Here is a 12,653-nt window from a genome sequence, read left to right as displayed (position 1 = left end):
GAGCTCAAGGAAGATCATCGACACCAACAGGTGTTTTGTAGGAATAAAAATAGACCAATGAAAATAAGACCCTCTCCTTTTGGTGCTTAGATATATGCAGAATTAAGGCGTCCACAACCTCCACAGTACAGGAATCATTCATGCCTAGAGAAAAAAAGGAGCACACAGAAAAGTAGATGTCAGATCAGTGAGTACACCAACTGAATCAAACTGATCAAATACAAAATCAAAGAAAAGTAATGCTAAATAAAATACCAAGACACATAATTAATCAGCTCCTAAATGTGCCAATTTTAGTTAGGTTTTTTAGGTCCATGACTCGATTTTTTTTTTTATCAGGAGTAATAAACTGAGAAACAAATCTGCAAATGAGAAATCAGAGGTAAAAGGTGGACCAATTTGATTGAAAGAACACATTTTTATATACTATCACTGTGCCTTCCAATGCTAGAGTTTAAAAAACCATGCCACTCTTTACAAGACAATTTATTTTATATAATCAAGGTGTTGCCTTGTGCATCCGTAGAATTAATGTTAGAGTGATGTATTATTGGATTACTGCAAAACAAAGTTAAATGGGTGGTCGGATATTCCGCTTAAATTCCAGTTGTTGGCAGCAGATGAGACAATTGGTGAACACCAATTAGCATAGCTGAGTGGTTTGTTTGTAGAATTCATCTTCAGTGCCACCACCAGAGATATCCATTGATTTCATATCTAAAGAAAAGTCAAAGCTAGAACTTTGTCATACTGATTCAAGACCAGGCGCATAACTAGCAAGGTATATAAGGACGTGTAGTTGACCATGAGCAAAAGAAGGAGCATCCAGAATTAAAAATGCATGCTCTACAAGAGAATCAAGGCACTGCAGGCGAGACTAACCCCGTATCGCCACTTCCTCTTCACATTCCACGAACGATTACCCTTAACCTGAAAAGAAATTGCTCCTTTGTTCCTGCAGACATAGGTCGGAAAACAACAAGGTACGGAGTAAGAAAGTAGAACAAAAGGCTGCAATCAAGGAAGAACTAAGTTAGGGAGAAGAACTGGCTCACCAAAGACCACGATAGCAACATGTGAAGATATGATGAATGAGGCTACACGGCCCAGGTAGAAAGTTCGATATAGATCCATCAGCTGCCGGGCACCACGTGGAAGTACTCAGTTGATATTGACCAAGATACACTTTTCCGCCACAAGGTACCATCACAAGAGAGTTGCCCTCAACATTGGGTAGCACCTTACTGCTGACACTTAAAATCCTTCCGGATACGAAGAGAACATTGTCCCCAATGCTTGTTACCGGGACAAACCTGCCTAGTATAAGGTCGGCAAGCCTGTAAACTGTAATATGCGAAAAAATGGGATGACCCAAGCAAATCAGGAGGATCTCCGAGTCACATTCCGCCAGGTAGGAGGATATGGGACGTTCGCTTGGCGGACCCGTGGCAATCAACTCTGGTGGTGGTGGCAGTGAAGATGAAGCTGGGAACTTGGCATCATGTCGGGGCGGTAGAATCTGGAAAATCCGTGTTGTGGTGGAAACATGATCCAAAATGTATATCCTGCCTCGGAGTGATACTGGATTCAGAGAGAAGGAGAGGTTCCTGCGGGCGACGCTCCATTGCTGGTCCCCGACGGTAGCGATGGCTAAACATTTGATACCAGAGATGATGATCATGACAGTGATGGCTCCATCTGCGCTCACGCTGACGGAGGTAGAGCCGACCTTTCTGAATTTACTCCAAATGCGTCTAGTCTGAGGGTTGTCTTCTGTGGACGAAAATTGGAACTTAAACCGCCTCAAGAGGGTGATGAGCGGCGGGAGGTCTGCGATGTCACCTGTGAACGGATGGAGGAGGCGGATGGCTGTGTCCTGGTCGCGTTGGAGGAGCAGGAGGCCGTCGACCGAGTCGAGGACGCAGTGGTGGCTGAAAAGCGGGAGCTTTGAGCGGACGATGGCGCCGGTGGAGAGGTTGAGGAAGCGTATGTACTTGCGTAGCTTGCCGTGGCCAGGGTGCAGGCCGTGACCCTCGGGCAGCATCATCCACCGGCGCGGGTGGAAGCGCGGGTCGGCGACGCCGCGGCCGCGTGGGCAGACGGTGCTGGAGCGCCAGTGGTGGCAGACAGCGCGGAAGCGGACGTAGTCCAGCAAGTCGCCGGTCTCCAGCAGCCGCCACCCGATCAGGCGGACCAAATCCGGTTGCATAGACGCCCAGGACGATGACTCGTCCGGCTCCGCCGACGAGGAGACACCGGCGGGGGTAGTGCGACTGCGACGCTTGCTGCTGCAACCCATGGTGGGCAAAGATCGCTTCCGATGCACCCGTGATGACCAGCCGCTCATCCTAGTAGTAGCAGCAGATCTGGTTGGGAAAAGCAATACAGATTGAAGTGATACAGGTGTAGGTATTACCCTTGCGGAACGACCCAAATAAACGATAATCGCCTGGCAAAGAAGAAGAAGGTAGCCCGGCGGGCCAGAGAACGGCGACGCGGATCGCCGCAGATCCAGCCGACGCACTAGCTTAGTTGGATTGCCTTACGCCCGCTATATTAATACAGTAATCGATCAAAAACGTTGGATTGGCTTGCGGGAGGAAGAAGTGAAAAACGGAATCTACTCTTTAAAAGGAACGTGGAGCAGAATACGGAATAGTAAAAGTATATCTAGCATAACCCGCGCGAACTTCGTATTCCGCGTGGGGAGAGATGGCGCACTGAAATTTACTAATCCCCTCGTGCGCGCGTACCTCGTTTTGTTCCGCTAGGCAAGATGGCCGCCGCCATGGATGCGCCCTAGTGGTCTAGTTCAGTCACGCCCGAGACATAGATCCCGCGAAGGTAAGATTTGTTTGGAATGTTCTCCGAGTTCATTCATTCGAGCACGATTTGATTTTGACGGCAGATTGTTGCAGTGACGGCGGGTTGTTGCAAACTTGCAGATGTCTTCTTCCTTGAGCTACGAGCTCTTTTTCGAGGACTCCTCTTTGTCGGATGATTCGGACCTAAACGAATTGCTCAACGACGACGACACAAAGCACATGATCATCCTCGCCACGAAGGAGCTCCAAGATATATTCAACCTCAACCGGCGGCGCGGATCTATGGCCAGCGCATTTGCATCCCGCGGAACCGAGCGCTCTGGCACGCCCCGCTGATGCAAGACTACTTCGCCGAGGTACCAACATACCCGCCTCATTTTTTTGTAGAAGGTACAGGATGCGCCGTAGTTTGTTTGTCGACATAGGAAAAGATTGCCGAACAATTCTCGCTATTTTACTCGCCGGAATCCTAAAAACACCATGGGGTTAGCCCTTATTAAAATTCTCCGTGGTTATGCAGGTGATCGCATATGGCATCTCCGCGGATTATACCGATCAATATCTTCGCATGGTAGAAGATACAACCATTCAAGTTGTTCAGATGTTTGCCAAGTTGATGATCCGGGTGTTTGATCTCGTGTATCTTCAATCTCCAAATGACGAAGACCATCCAAAACTCTCAAACAAAGAAACAAGCTCAGTTTTCCAAGGCACAAGAAGCATGCGAAAAGAACATTGAAAGATCTTTTGGTGTTTTGCAAGCTCTCTTTTGGGACAAAAAAAAAACTGACGAGGTGGCTCCTCGGCAATACCCACCATGAGGGGCTTAGGGTTAGCGGAAGGTGACGATGGAGATTCCGGGAGCGAGATGACACACGACGTACCCAGGTTCACGTCCTGCGGTGGAGGATCGCTACGTCCTGCTAGCAATCCAGTATATGAATATCTGTGTATGTCTAGTCTAGTTCTAATCTACGGGTATCATCGTATGCGTCTATGATTTTATGTGCCCCCAAGGGGCGTCCCTGCCTGGCTTTATATATGCAACCAAGTTAGGGTTTACAAGAATCCTAGTCTATTACAAATTGGTGTCCTCTTTCTTGTAGTCCAAGTCGATATTACATATGGGTCCAGTCTTGTCGAGTCCTTGTGCTAGTTCACCTCCATAATCCGCACCAGGTATAGCAATAATGGGTATCCGAGGGGTAATGCCCACATCAGTAGCCCCCGAGTGTCTAGGGAAGTCGAAAACTTGCGTAGAGACTCAAGCATCTCGAATATCACCTCCAAGTGACATGATCAGTCGAAGAATGTTGAATCCATGCTTGATGAAGAGTCGAAGTTATTTTTTATCGAGTGCGCGACAAGCGCTCCCGATGGGAGTAGTCCCCGAGTCTATGGGCGGGTGCTTGTAGCCGCGTGTAGACTCAAGTTGTACTACTCGAAGAACTTGATGAAGTTGTCGACTTTTTTGAATCCACGTGCTCCCGATGGGAGTGCCTTGGTTGACGCAGTAGCCGAAGTTTTCGGATCCTTGCTTCTCCGATGTTAGAATTTTCTATCGGGTGTGCGCGGGGAAGTGCTCGACCCATCTTGTAAACTGCAAACAATGAGATGTGAAATATTTGTTACTTAAGAAATATTGTATTTGCAACTTATAATGATGTTGCAATGTATAATGTTGATGGCGGTGATAGGAACCATGGCGTGGTCACTATATGTCGAGCCTTTTCGTTAGCCCGCCGTCCAAAATCTCAATGCCTTACGAACCTGACGGTTCGGCTGCAACTGGGTTGGAGTTTTCAAGGATCAAACGAGGATCAGCAGCTACTTAGGTCGCATGTGAGGTGTTAGACGCACGAAGTCGATAATATATATTGAGATGTATACACCATCATCAATTGATAGTTTACTTCGCAGTACCCGAGTAATCGGGTGTATTTGCGGTAACGATGTAATGGCGCAACCCCGAGTGTCAGGTGTATTTGCTGTAATGGCGCAGCCCCCAAGTATTCGGGTGTGGCTAAAGTAAATAATAATTGACTCTTGAAAGAGGAACACTTAGTGTCGAGGCGGTTCCTTGGCAATGCCCACTATGAGGGGTTTGGGTTTAGAGAAAGGCGACGATGGAGGTTCCGGGAGCGAGACGGTACACGACGTAACCAGGTTCACGTCCTCGCGGTGGAGGATCGCTACGTCCTGCTAGCAATACTATATGAATATATATGTGTACAGCGCCATAGGCGGAGTTGTTGTATCTAGTGTAGTTCTAATCTACGGGTTGCGATATCTAGGCGTATCGCCTCTATGTTTTCTGTTTCTGAATATGTGTGTCCTAAGTGGTGCCCCTGTCTGGCTTTATATATCAGCCATTATGGTTTACAAGAGTCCTAGTAGGATTCGTATTGGAGTCTTCTTTCCTTGTAGTCCAAGTTGATAACGCGTGTAGGTCCAGCTTGTCGAGTCCTTGTGCTGGTCCATCTTGATAATCTCTACCGAGTATGGTAATGTCGGGTATCCGAAGGGTTATGCCCACATCAGTAGCCTCCGAGTGTCTGGCCGAAGTGAAGCTTCGAGCAGGGACTAAAGTTATCATCGTTTGAATGTCTTGATCATCTGTTGAATCTTGTGCTTGATATAGAGTCGAAGTTACTTTTGTCGGGTGCGCGAAGCGCTCCCGATGGGAGTAGCCCCCGAGTCTATGGACGGGTGCTTGCAGCCGCGCATAGACTCAAGTTGTACTACTCGAAGATCTTGATGTCGATGCCGATGTCTTCGGGTTTATTCCTCTTTGTCGACGAAGTTGCCATCTTTTTATCGGGTGCGCGACCAGCGCTCCCGATGGGAGTAGCCCCCAAGCCTGTAGATAAATATGAAATAGTCATGTATAGGATGTAAAATGCTAAGCCGAATACCGCAGATTTCTTCGGGTTCCGAGAACGTTTGGATGCTTTTGATGATGTCACAGAGGAATTGATGATTTTGATGATGTCATAGAAGAATTGATGATTTTGATGATGTCATAGAGAAATCGATGATTTTGATGATGTCCGGGAGGAGTCGATGAGAAGTTGGTAGACCGTATGCCCATCCGAAGCTTTTTATTTGTCGAAGAGGAGTCAGTGGATCGTAAGCTCATCCGAAGCTTTCTATTTGTCGAAGAGGAGGCGCTGGACTGTGGGCCCAGTCGAATCTTTTGTCTGTCGAAGAAGAGGTGCTGAACCGTGGGCCTAGTTGAATCTTTTGTCCGTTGAAGAGAGGCGCTGAACCGTGGGCCCAGTCGAATCTTTTGACTGTCGAAGAGGAGGCGCTGAACCGTGGGTCCAGTCGAATATTTTGTCTGTCGAAGAGGAGGCGATGGACCGTGAGCCCATTCGAATATTTTATCTGTCGAAGGCAACTCAGGGATCAAGTCAGTTAGGTCGTTCGACGATGTATGTTTTGGCGACAGCCCCCGAGCGAATCGAGGGAACTATGCCTGCCGTCGACTCCGTCTCTCTTTAGTACCTCCTTTGTTTGAAGTACCGGCATGAGTCTTTTATATTTTTGCATTGTTTTCCACCAATTGCAGCACTCGCATGTTCCACGAGGCTTTTGATGAGTTTCATAATAGATCTTGCAGGCCCCGAGTATTGTCGGGTAAGCTGTGGTATGCCGATAACCATAGCTCCCGATGGGAGAATTAGTAACCGATGAATTTATAATAAATCTTGTAGCCCCCGAGTATTGCCGGGTAAGTTGTGATGTGTCGACGAAGCCCCCGAGTATTGCCGGGTATGCATTGATGAAATCATTGATAGTCTAAGGTTTCTTCACGTTTTCTTGAATTCTAGTGCTCCCGATGGGAGTAAACGCAATAGTCGAAGATCTTCCAAGAGCCCCCGAGTAATTCCAGCGCTCCCGAGAATATATCGGGTCAATATTATATAGCCACAGGAGATAAATACATTAATAACCATAGGTGATGAAGCCATTGACTCGGCCGTGACGAGGCCAATGTGGAAGCTGGTCACATGGTGGACGCAGTCGAAGTAATTGCGCAATCAAAAATAGTTGATGTGGTGAGCACAGTTGAAGTAGTCGCACGGCCAGAAATAAGCTTGAAGTAATCGTCCGGCCAGAAATAGTCGATGTGGCGGGCGAAGTTGAAACAGTTGCACGGCCAGAAATAGTTAATGTAGCCGCACGGTGCTCGGCCGACGTGGCCGAAGAAGAAGAAGAAGATGTAATTGATATGTCCGATCCACCACGGATGAGCACCCGAATATATCAAGTCTACGACGTCGGGTCCGCGACATGCGAGCCCTCAGTATAACGAGTGCGTGACGGCGGGCGCGGTCGTCCGAGAATAATAGAAGCTTTGTTTCAATCTGCAATTATATTGCGGCGCAAAAACCTGCGCAGAAATAATAGTACGAGTCGAAGAATATTTTCCGAAATAAATTTTACAAGTAGTAAATAATTGAAAATATAGCACCTGATTTTTTTTGTATCGGATATTCGTCGCTGATGAATTTGGTTGGCTTGATCCATGTAGGGGAGTAGCAGTCGATGAAGCGGATGTAATCATTGGCAAATAGGGTCGACAAAGCAAATCAGTCGAATCTTATTCCCGATCTGCAGTTTATATTACGATGCAAAAAAACTACGTACAATAGTAAAAATATTTAGCGAAGTAAATTTTGCGTAATTAGAAGTATATCACCTGATATTTTTACGTTGGATGGTTGGTCTGCAACAGGTGAAATATGTGACGGAGAACACATGCTTGCTAGATTTTTTTGTGTATTCCCTCTCATGCCGATTAATGGGGATTAGCCTCAAGGAAAAGAGAATCCTAGAGTTCTTTTGGAAACCGTGAATTTAATTCTTTGTCCTTGGCATGGGAGCTTTCACGTGCGAGCGCACGTTCTAGCCGTACCCGAATTGTTTTGGCTGTCAGCACTTCACGGCTTTGATGGATTGGAGAATACGACAATTTACTTCCGACTTTGGCTGGGAGTAGACTTTTCATCGCAGGCGCTGCTTCGCTTGAGTACTGCTTCGTTGATGTAAATCAAGCGCGTAACCGATGCTACCGATCGATGCATTACTTCTGCTTTGTTGATCCGACGCGTTGCCACTTTGTTGAGGTAGATCTGATCAGTCGAACCAGATGTGGTCTGGATACTGAAGATAACGATGAATCTCGTCCGAATGATGAAATCCAGTCGTCGCTTTCCCACATACGGCGCCAATTGTGGAGGTGGTTCCTCGACAATGACCACCATGAGGGGCTTGGGTTTAGAGAAAGGCGACGATAGAGGTTCGGGGAACGAGACGGTACACGACGTATTCAGGTTCACGTCCTCGCGGTGGAGGATCGCTACGTCCTGCTAGCAATCCACTATATAAATATACTAGATCATGATCGCGCGCTTTGCCGCGCCCGTCCATTTTGATAGTGGAATGGAAGTAACTACACAAGCAAAAGCTAAAACATTATTGAAATAGTCACTAAGAAAGAAAAAATAAAAAACACTAAATCAAGGAATTAGGTTCCTATTTTAGTTTTGTGCATACAACTGTATATTGTTCAATTTATACTCTCCCGTGGACTACAAACATACTACCAAACAGATATGGAATTTTATAGCATTGGATTTAAAGGATCGGCCAAAGCAGCTGGATACAAAGCTATGAAATAGTACACTACTTCATGATAGATCATATAATTGCCAAATCTAACATCCATTCGATATTGCATTATAAGAACACGAAATTCAACCAAGTGGAACCACACATGATTATTGTTATACTTCTTATCAAGCGCAAAGCCAAACCAAGGTTCCGCCCTTGTCGTAATCCTACCAACTGATATTCATATTAGTTTTTTTTTGGTTTGTAAGAGGCCGTGCAAAAAAAAAAAAATACATTTCAAATATACACCCCAAGGGCTCTAGGCAAACACCATACCGTCTATAGAAATGTATTTTCCAATATCGTTTCTTAGCCTCCTATTTGACATCTTCCTTCTTTTAGGTCTCTTCTGCTATGTCTTGCAAAAGATCCTCTAAATAAGTACACAACATGTCAAATAAAACTGTAACACAATCATAAAGTGTAGACTTATGTCATAAAAACATGTGTCTAGCTTTTTATAGCTAGAAGAAAAAATTATCAAGGATATTACAATGGTTCTTCATCAAACCAAACCAAAAGAGAAACAACTTATCAAAGGGAGCATAAGTGGTACTTGTAATTAAACTGCAAAAAGCTAATGAAATTAATTATTCAATATGTGCAGAATCCATGCATTATTTTGAGATAAATCCGAACTTAAGATGGTAATCAAGAACCATTGCATGACCTCTCGACATATCAAATCCTTCATTACATGCCTTTAAAGAGTTACGGGCTACACTACTTTCGCAGATGATCCAAAAGCATAGAAAAACAAAGAAAGGGCTGGAAACATGCATATAAACGTGTGCATATAAGTCCAGTTGGTCCAGCTTTTGAAGAGTCCAAGATTTTCCAAATTTCTAATTAGAAGCAAACAAGAAATTTTCTAAAAATTTCTGTTGGTATCTTTTTGGGTAAATCCAAGTGCAAAACACTCATCAAACAAAAATCACTCATTTATATATCGGATGAGATTGAATTACTACAAGCTCTTTTATGATGTTTAATATTATAAAACCAACTAACTATCAAACCAAAACATCATTCTCTTAGAAAAAATCCTCTTCCTTCAACTAAATATAGTAGATTATCAGACAAAAATGTTTGTGTTGTTGGCTGGTTATATTCCTTTTACTTCACATCAAATCTCTTTTTATCGAGATAATGTCTGAACCAAGTGATTTACGATTCAATTAAAAACAACACGAGTGTTATCAACTATACTGAAGAATATAAGCTTGACTGCTTATTTCACATGAACATAGATTACCTACCAGAGCAGCGCTTAACAAAGAAAGAGGTGCTTAATGTTCTTGAGAATTAGTAGGCCTCAAATAGTTTACAGACTAATTGGCACATTTTGTGGCTAACCTATTTCGAGACCATGTTGCTTGCATGCAAATGCTTGCAATACTAAATGAATAATCTGATCGCATCCGAACGGTAATATGGCACTTCAAATTAAATATTGGACAATCAAGAGTGAACATGATGTTATATCCTAGTTAAAATCATTTTCATTATCAAACGGGTAGGTTACCTCACAGACAGAATACCCCAAATCACAGTTAGTCCCAAGTAGGTTGACAACCAAGAGTGAACATGATCTTTATATCCTAAATAAAAGAATTTTCATTATCTAGGTTGACAACCAAGAGTGAACATGATCTTTATATCCTAAATAAAAGAATTTTCATTATCTATCTTCCACCAACATGTAGGTTACCACACGGACAGGAACACACTCATCAAGCTAAATAGGAGCTTGTCCAGATTGCTTTAGACAGAAGACCCCAAATCACAGTTTGTCCCAAGCATGTCATATTCGAGCATTGATTTCATATATTTGGCTGAATCAATTACATGTTCCTAAGCGCATACATAAGGAATTTCAAAACTCAAAATCAGTTCGCACTGAACTTCTATGTAAGGAACATTATGCTGGAGCAACTTCCCCATTTTTTAACTTGCTAGTATTTCACATACATCAGTTTTCTTTACTGGATTTCTCAAAAAAAATTGCTTTGAGAGTAAACCTAAACCATGTGCTTAAGAGTTAAGAATTCAGCTAATATGTAAGAGTTGGAGAATAAATTAAATATCAAGTTGACATTATCCTGAATTGTAGGCAATGGTTATTCCATATTTTTATAGAAAAATGTATTGTGCCCAAAAGAAAGAACGGGGTAATGATAAACATACTCCACACTACACATCAATACATGATTAAGTCATATGAACAATACTAATAATTAACTTTAACCTAACGTATCAAAGTAACCATTTTTACATGTCCAAAGAAACTTTATAGTCACATGCCGACATATCAAAGGGAGAAGAATTTATAGAACATAAAAACTTGCGATTAAGATTCCTAGGATCTCAGAAGTTCTGATCTAGTGGTGAACGGAATTCTGCAATTGTCAACTTAATAATTAGTTCTTGGTCTGATTGGTACTTAAACTACCAAATGCTATAATATATGGATTATATCAACAGAAGAAATTGGTAAACTACAAGATTTATTACCAAATTTGAACAGAGATGGCAACATTTTTTCATCAGCATTAGTCACCTAGCAAAAACTATATACGATGGCAAAACAACTGTTCAATGGGCATTGCCGCATTCGTGCCTATGTTGAAAATTTTGTGTAGAGCTTCATTCACCTTATATGTTAGGCTCCTTTTTGCAATATCAACCGCTGACCGTTAAATTGAAGATAAGTGCCTTGACTTCAAGAAAATTGTGTAGAGCTTCATGCACCATATGTGTTAGGCTCCCTTTTGCAAGATCAACCGCTAACCGTTAAATTCAAGATAAGTGCCTTGACTTCAAGAAAATGTTGTACATCTAGCTCCTGCATTTTTTTTTCAAATAGTTAATCGCATTGTACACTTTGTGCAGAATACAACATATGCATGCGTTCTCAAAGAAAAGAAAACATGTGCATGTGCTGTAAGCCGTAAAGTCATATTGCATACATTCTTCATTTTGTAGCACCATATCTTGCTGGTGCATAGGCCCCTATGAAAAGGGAATGAAGGTGGAAATTAAAATTCCTAGGAAAGAGGAGCAAGGACCAAAACTGAATCAGCACAAATTAGGACAACAAAATCGAACCTTACGAAGGGACATGGGATGTGGTGGATGAGAGGAACGGACTACCTTTGATTTACGCACAAGGGGTGTGCCAATCCAGCGCCTGCCATTGTCGGGGAAGGGAGGAGAGGCCATCACCATCGTAAGGTAGGTAAAGAGCGAGGTTGGCAAAAAGTGAATCAGGGACACCATCGGCTGCCATCGTCGGGAAACAGAGGGGAGGTGCAGCGGCGACACCAGGCGCAGCGGCGGCGGAACCCAAGTCGTGGAGAGAATCAGGGGCGACTCCAATCGCCCAGGCTCTGGTGGATGGGAGGGGATACACAGAAACCAAACGACGCCAACTATTGAGTGAAAGAAAAGAAACGGAATAGTGGCCTGCTAACACACTTATCAGGCTGATCGACGGATCCACATGCACACACGTTCTTGGCCCGATTAACGGGAGCACGCCCTAGTCGTCTTTGAGAGTAGCAGCCCGTATACATTGGGCCGGCCTTTTCACGCGATTTTATCGAGCGAAAGAGTTACAATGACGTTTCGGGAAGATTGGTTGATCCGGATCGTGCGTGTACGAGATCTGACGGCCTAAAATGTCAAAGCGCTGTGAGAGGTCCTAAGTGGTTCCATTATACTGTTAACTAATGTGTACAGGGGGCCGCCATATGCGGAGTTGTTGTATCTAGTCTAGTTCTTATCTGCGGGTTGCGATGTCTAGGCGTATCGTCGCTATGTTTTCTGTTTCTAAATATGTGTCGTAAGGGGTGGCCCTGTCTGGCTTTATATATCATCCAAGTTAGGGTTTACAAGAGTCCTAGTAGAATTTGTATTGGAGTCTTCTTTCCTTGTAGTCCAAGTTGATAACGCGTGTAGGTCCAGCTTGTCGAGTCCTTGTGTTGGTCCATCTTGATAATCTGTACCGAGTATGGTAATGTCGAGTATCCGAAGGGTTATGCCCGCATAACTTAGATTTTTTATCGGTCGAAGGATTAGGTTACTATGTATCAAAAGCTTATAGCAAGATGAACTTAATGACTTGATCTTACGCTACGCTTATTATGG

At 43.9% G+C, this 12,653-nt stretch overlaps 1 protein-coding gene across 1 annotated transcript; it reads right to left on the bottom strand.

Annotated features, from left to right (window-relative positions):
* Positions 1–1,317: 1,317 nt before the first annotated feature.
* Positions 1,318–2,299, bottom strand: LOC124656872. Its single transcript, XM_047195533.1, has 2 exons — positions 1,402–2,299; positions 1,318–1,337 (listed from the first exon to the last, which is right to left on the bottom strand). The coding sequence occupies exons 1-2, from the start codon at positions 2,297–2,299 to the stop codon at positions 1,318–1,320; spliced, it is 918 nt and encodes a 305-aa protein (XP_047051489.1).
* Positions 2,300–12,653: the final 10,354 nt, after the last annotated feature.

This window comes from Lolium rigidum, chromosome 5, assembly GCF_022539505.1.
Source record: "Lolium rigidum isolate FL_2022 chromosome 5, APGP_CSIRO_Lrig_0.1, whole genome shotgun sequence".
Taxonomy (NCBI): Eukaryota; Viridiplantae; Streptophyta; class Magnoliopsida; order Poales; family Poaceae; genus Lolium; species Lolium rigidum.
The sequence above is the reverse complement of the archived record's forward strand: the minus strand, read 5'-3'. Positions and strand labels throughout refer to the sequence as shown.

Bases quoted from the DNA above. Each gene is read 5' to 3' on its own strand.
- LOC124656872 (XM_047195533.1), bottom strand. From the start codon at position 2,299: ATGGGTTGCAGCAGCAAGCGTCGCAGTCGCACTACCCCCGCCGGTGTC. The intron at 1,338-1,401 runs GTGACTCGGAGA...TACAGTTTACAG, and splicing joins ATCCTCCTACCTGGCGGAAT to GCTTGCCGACCTTATACTAG.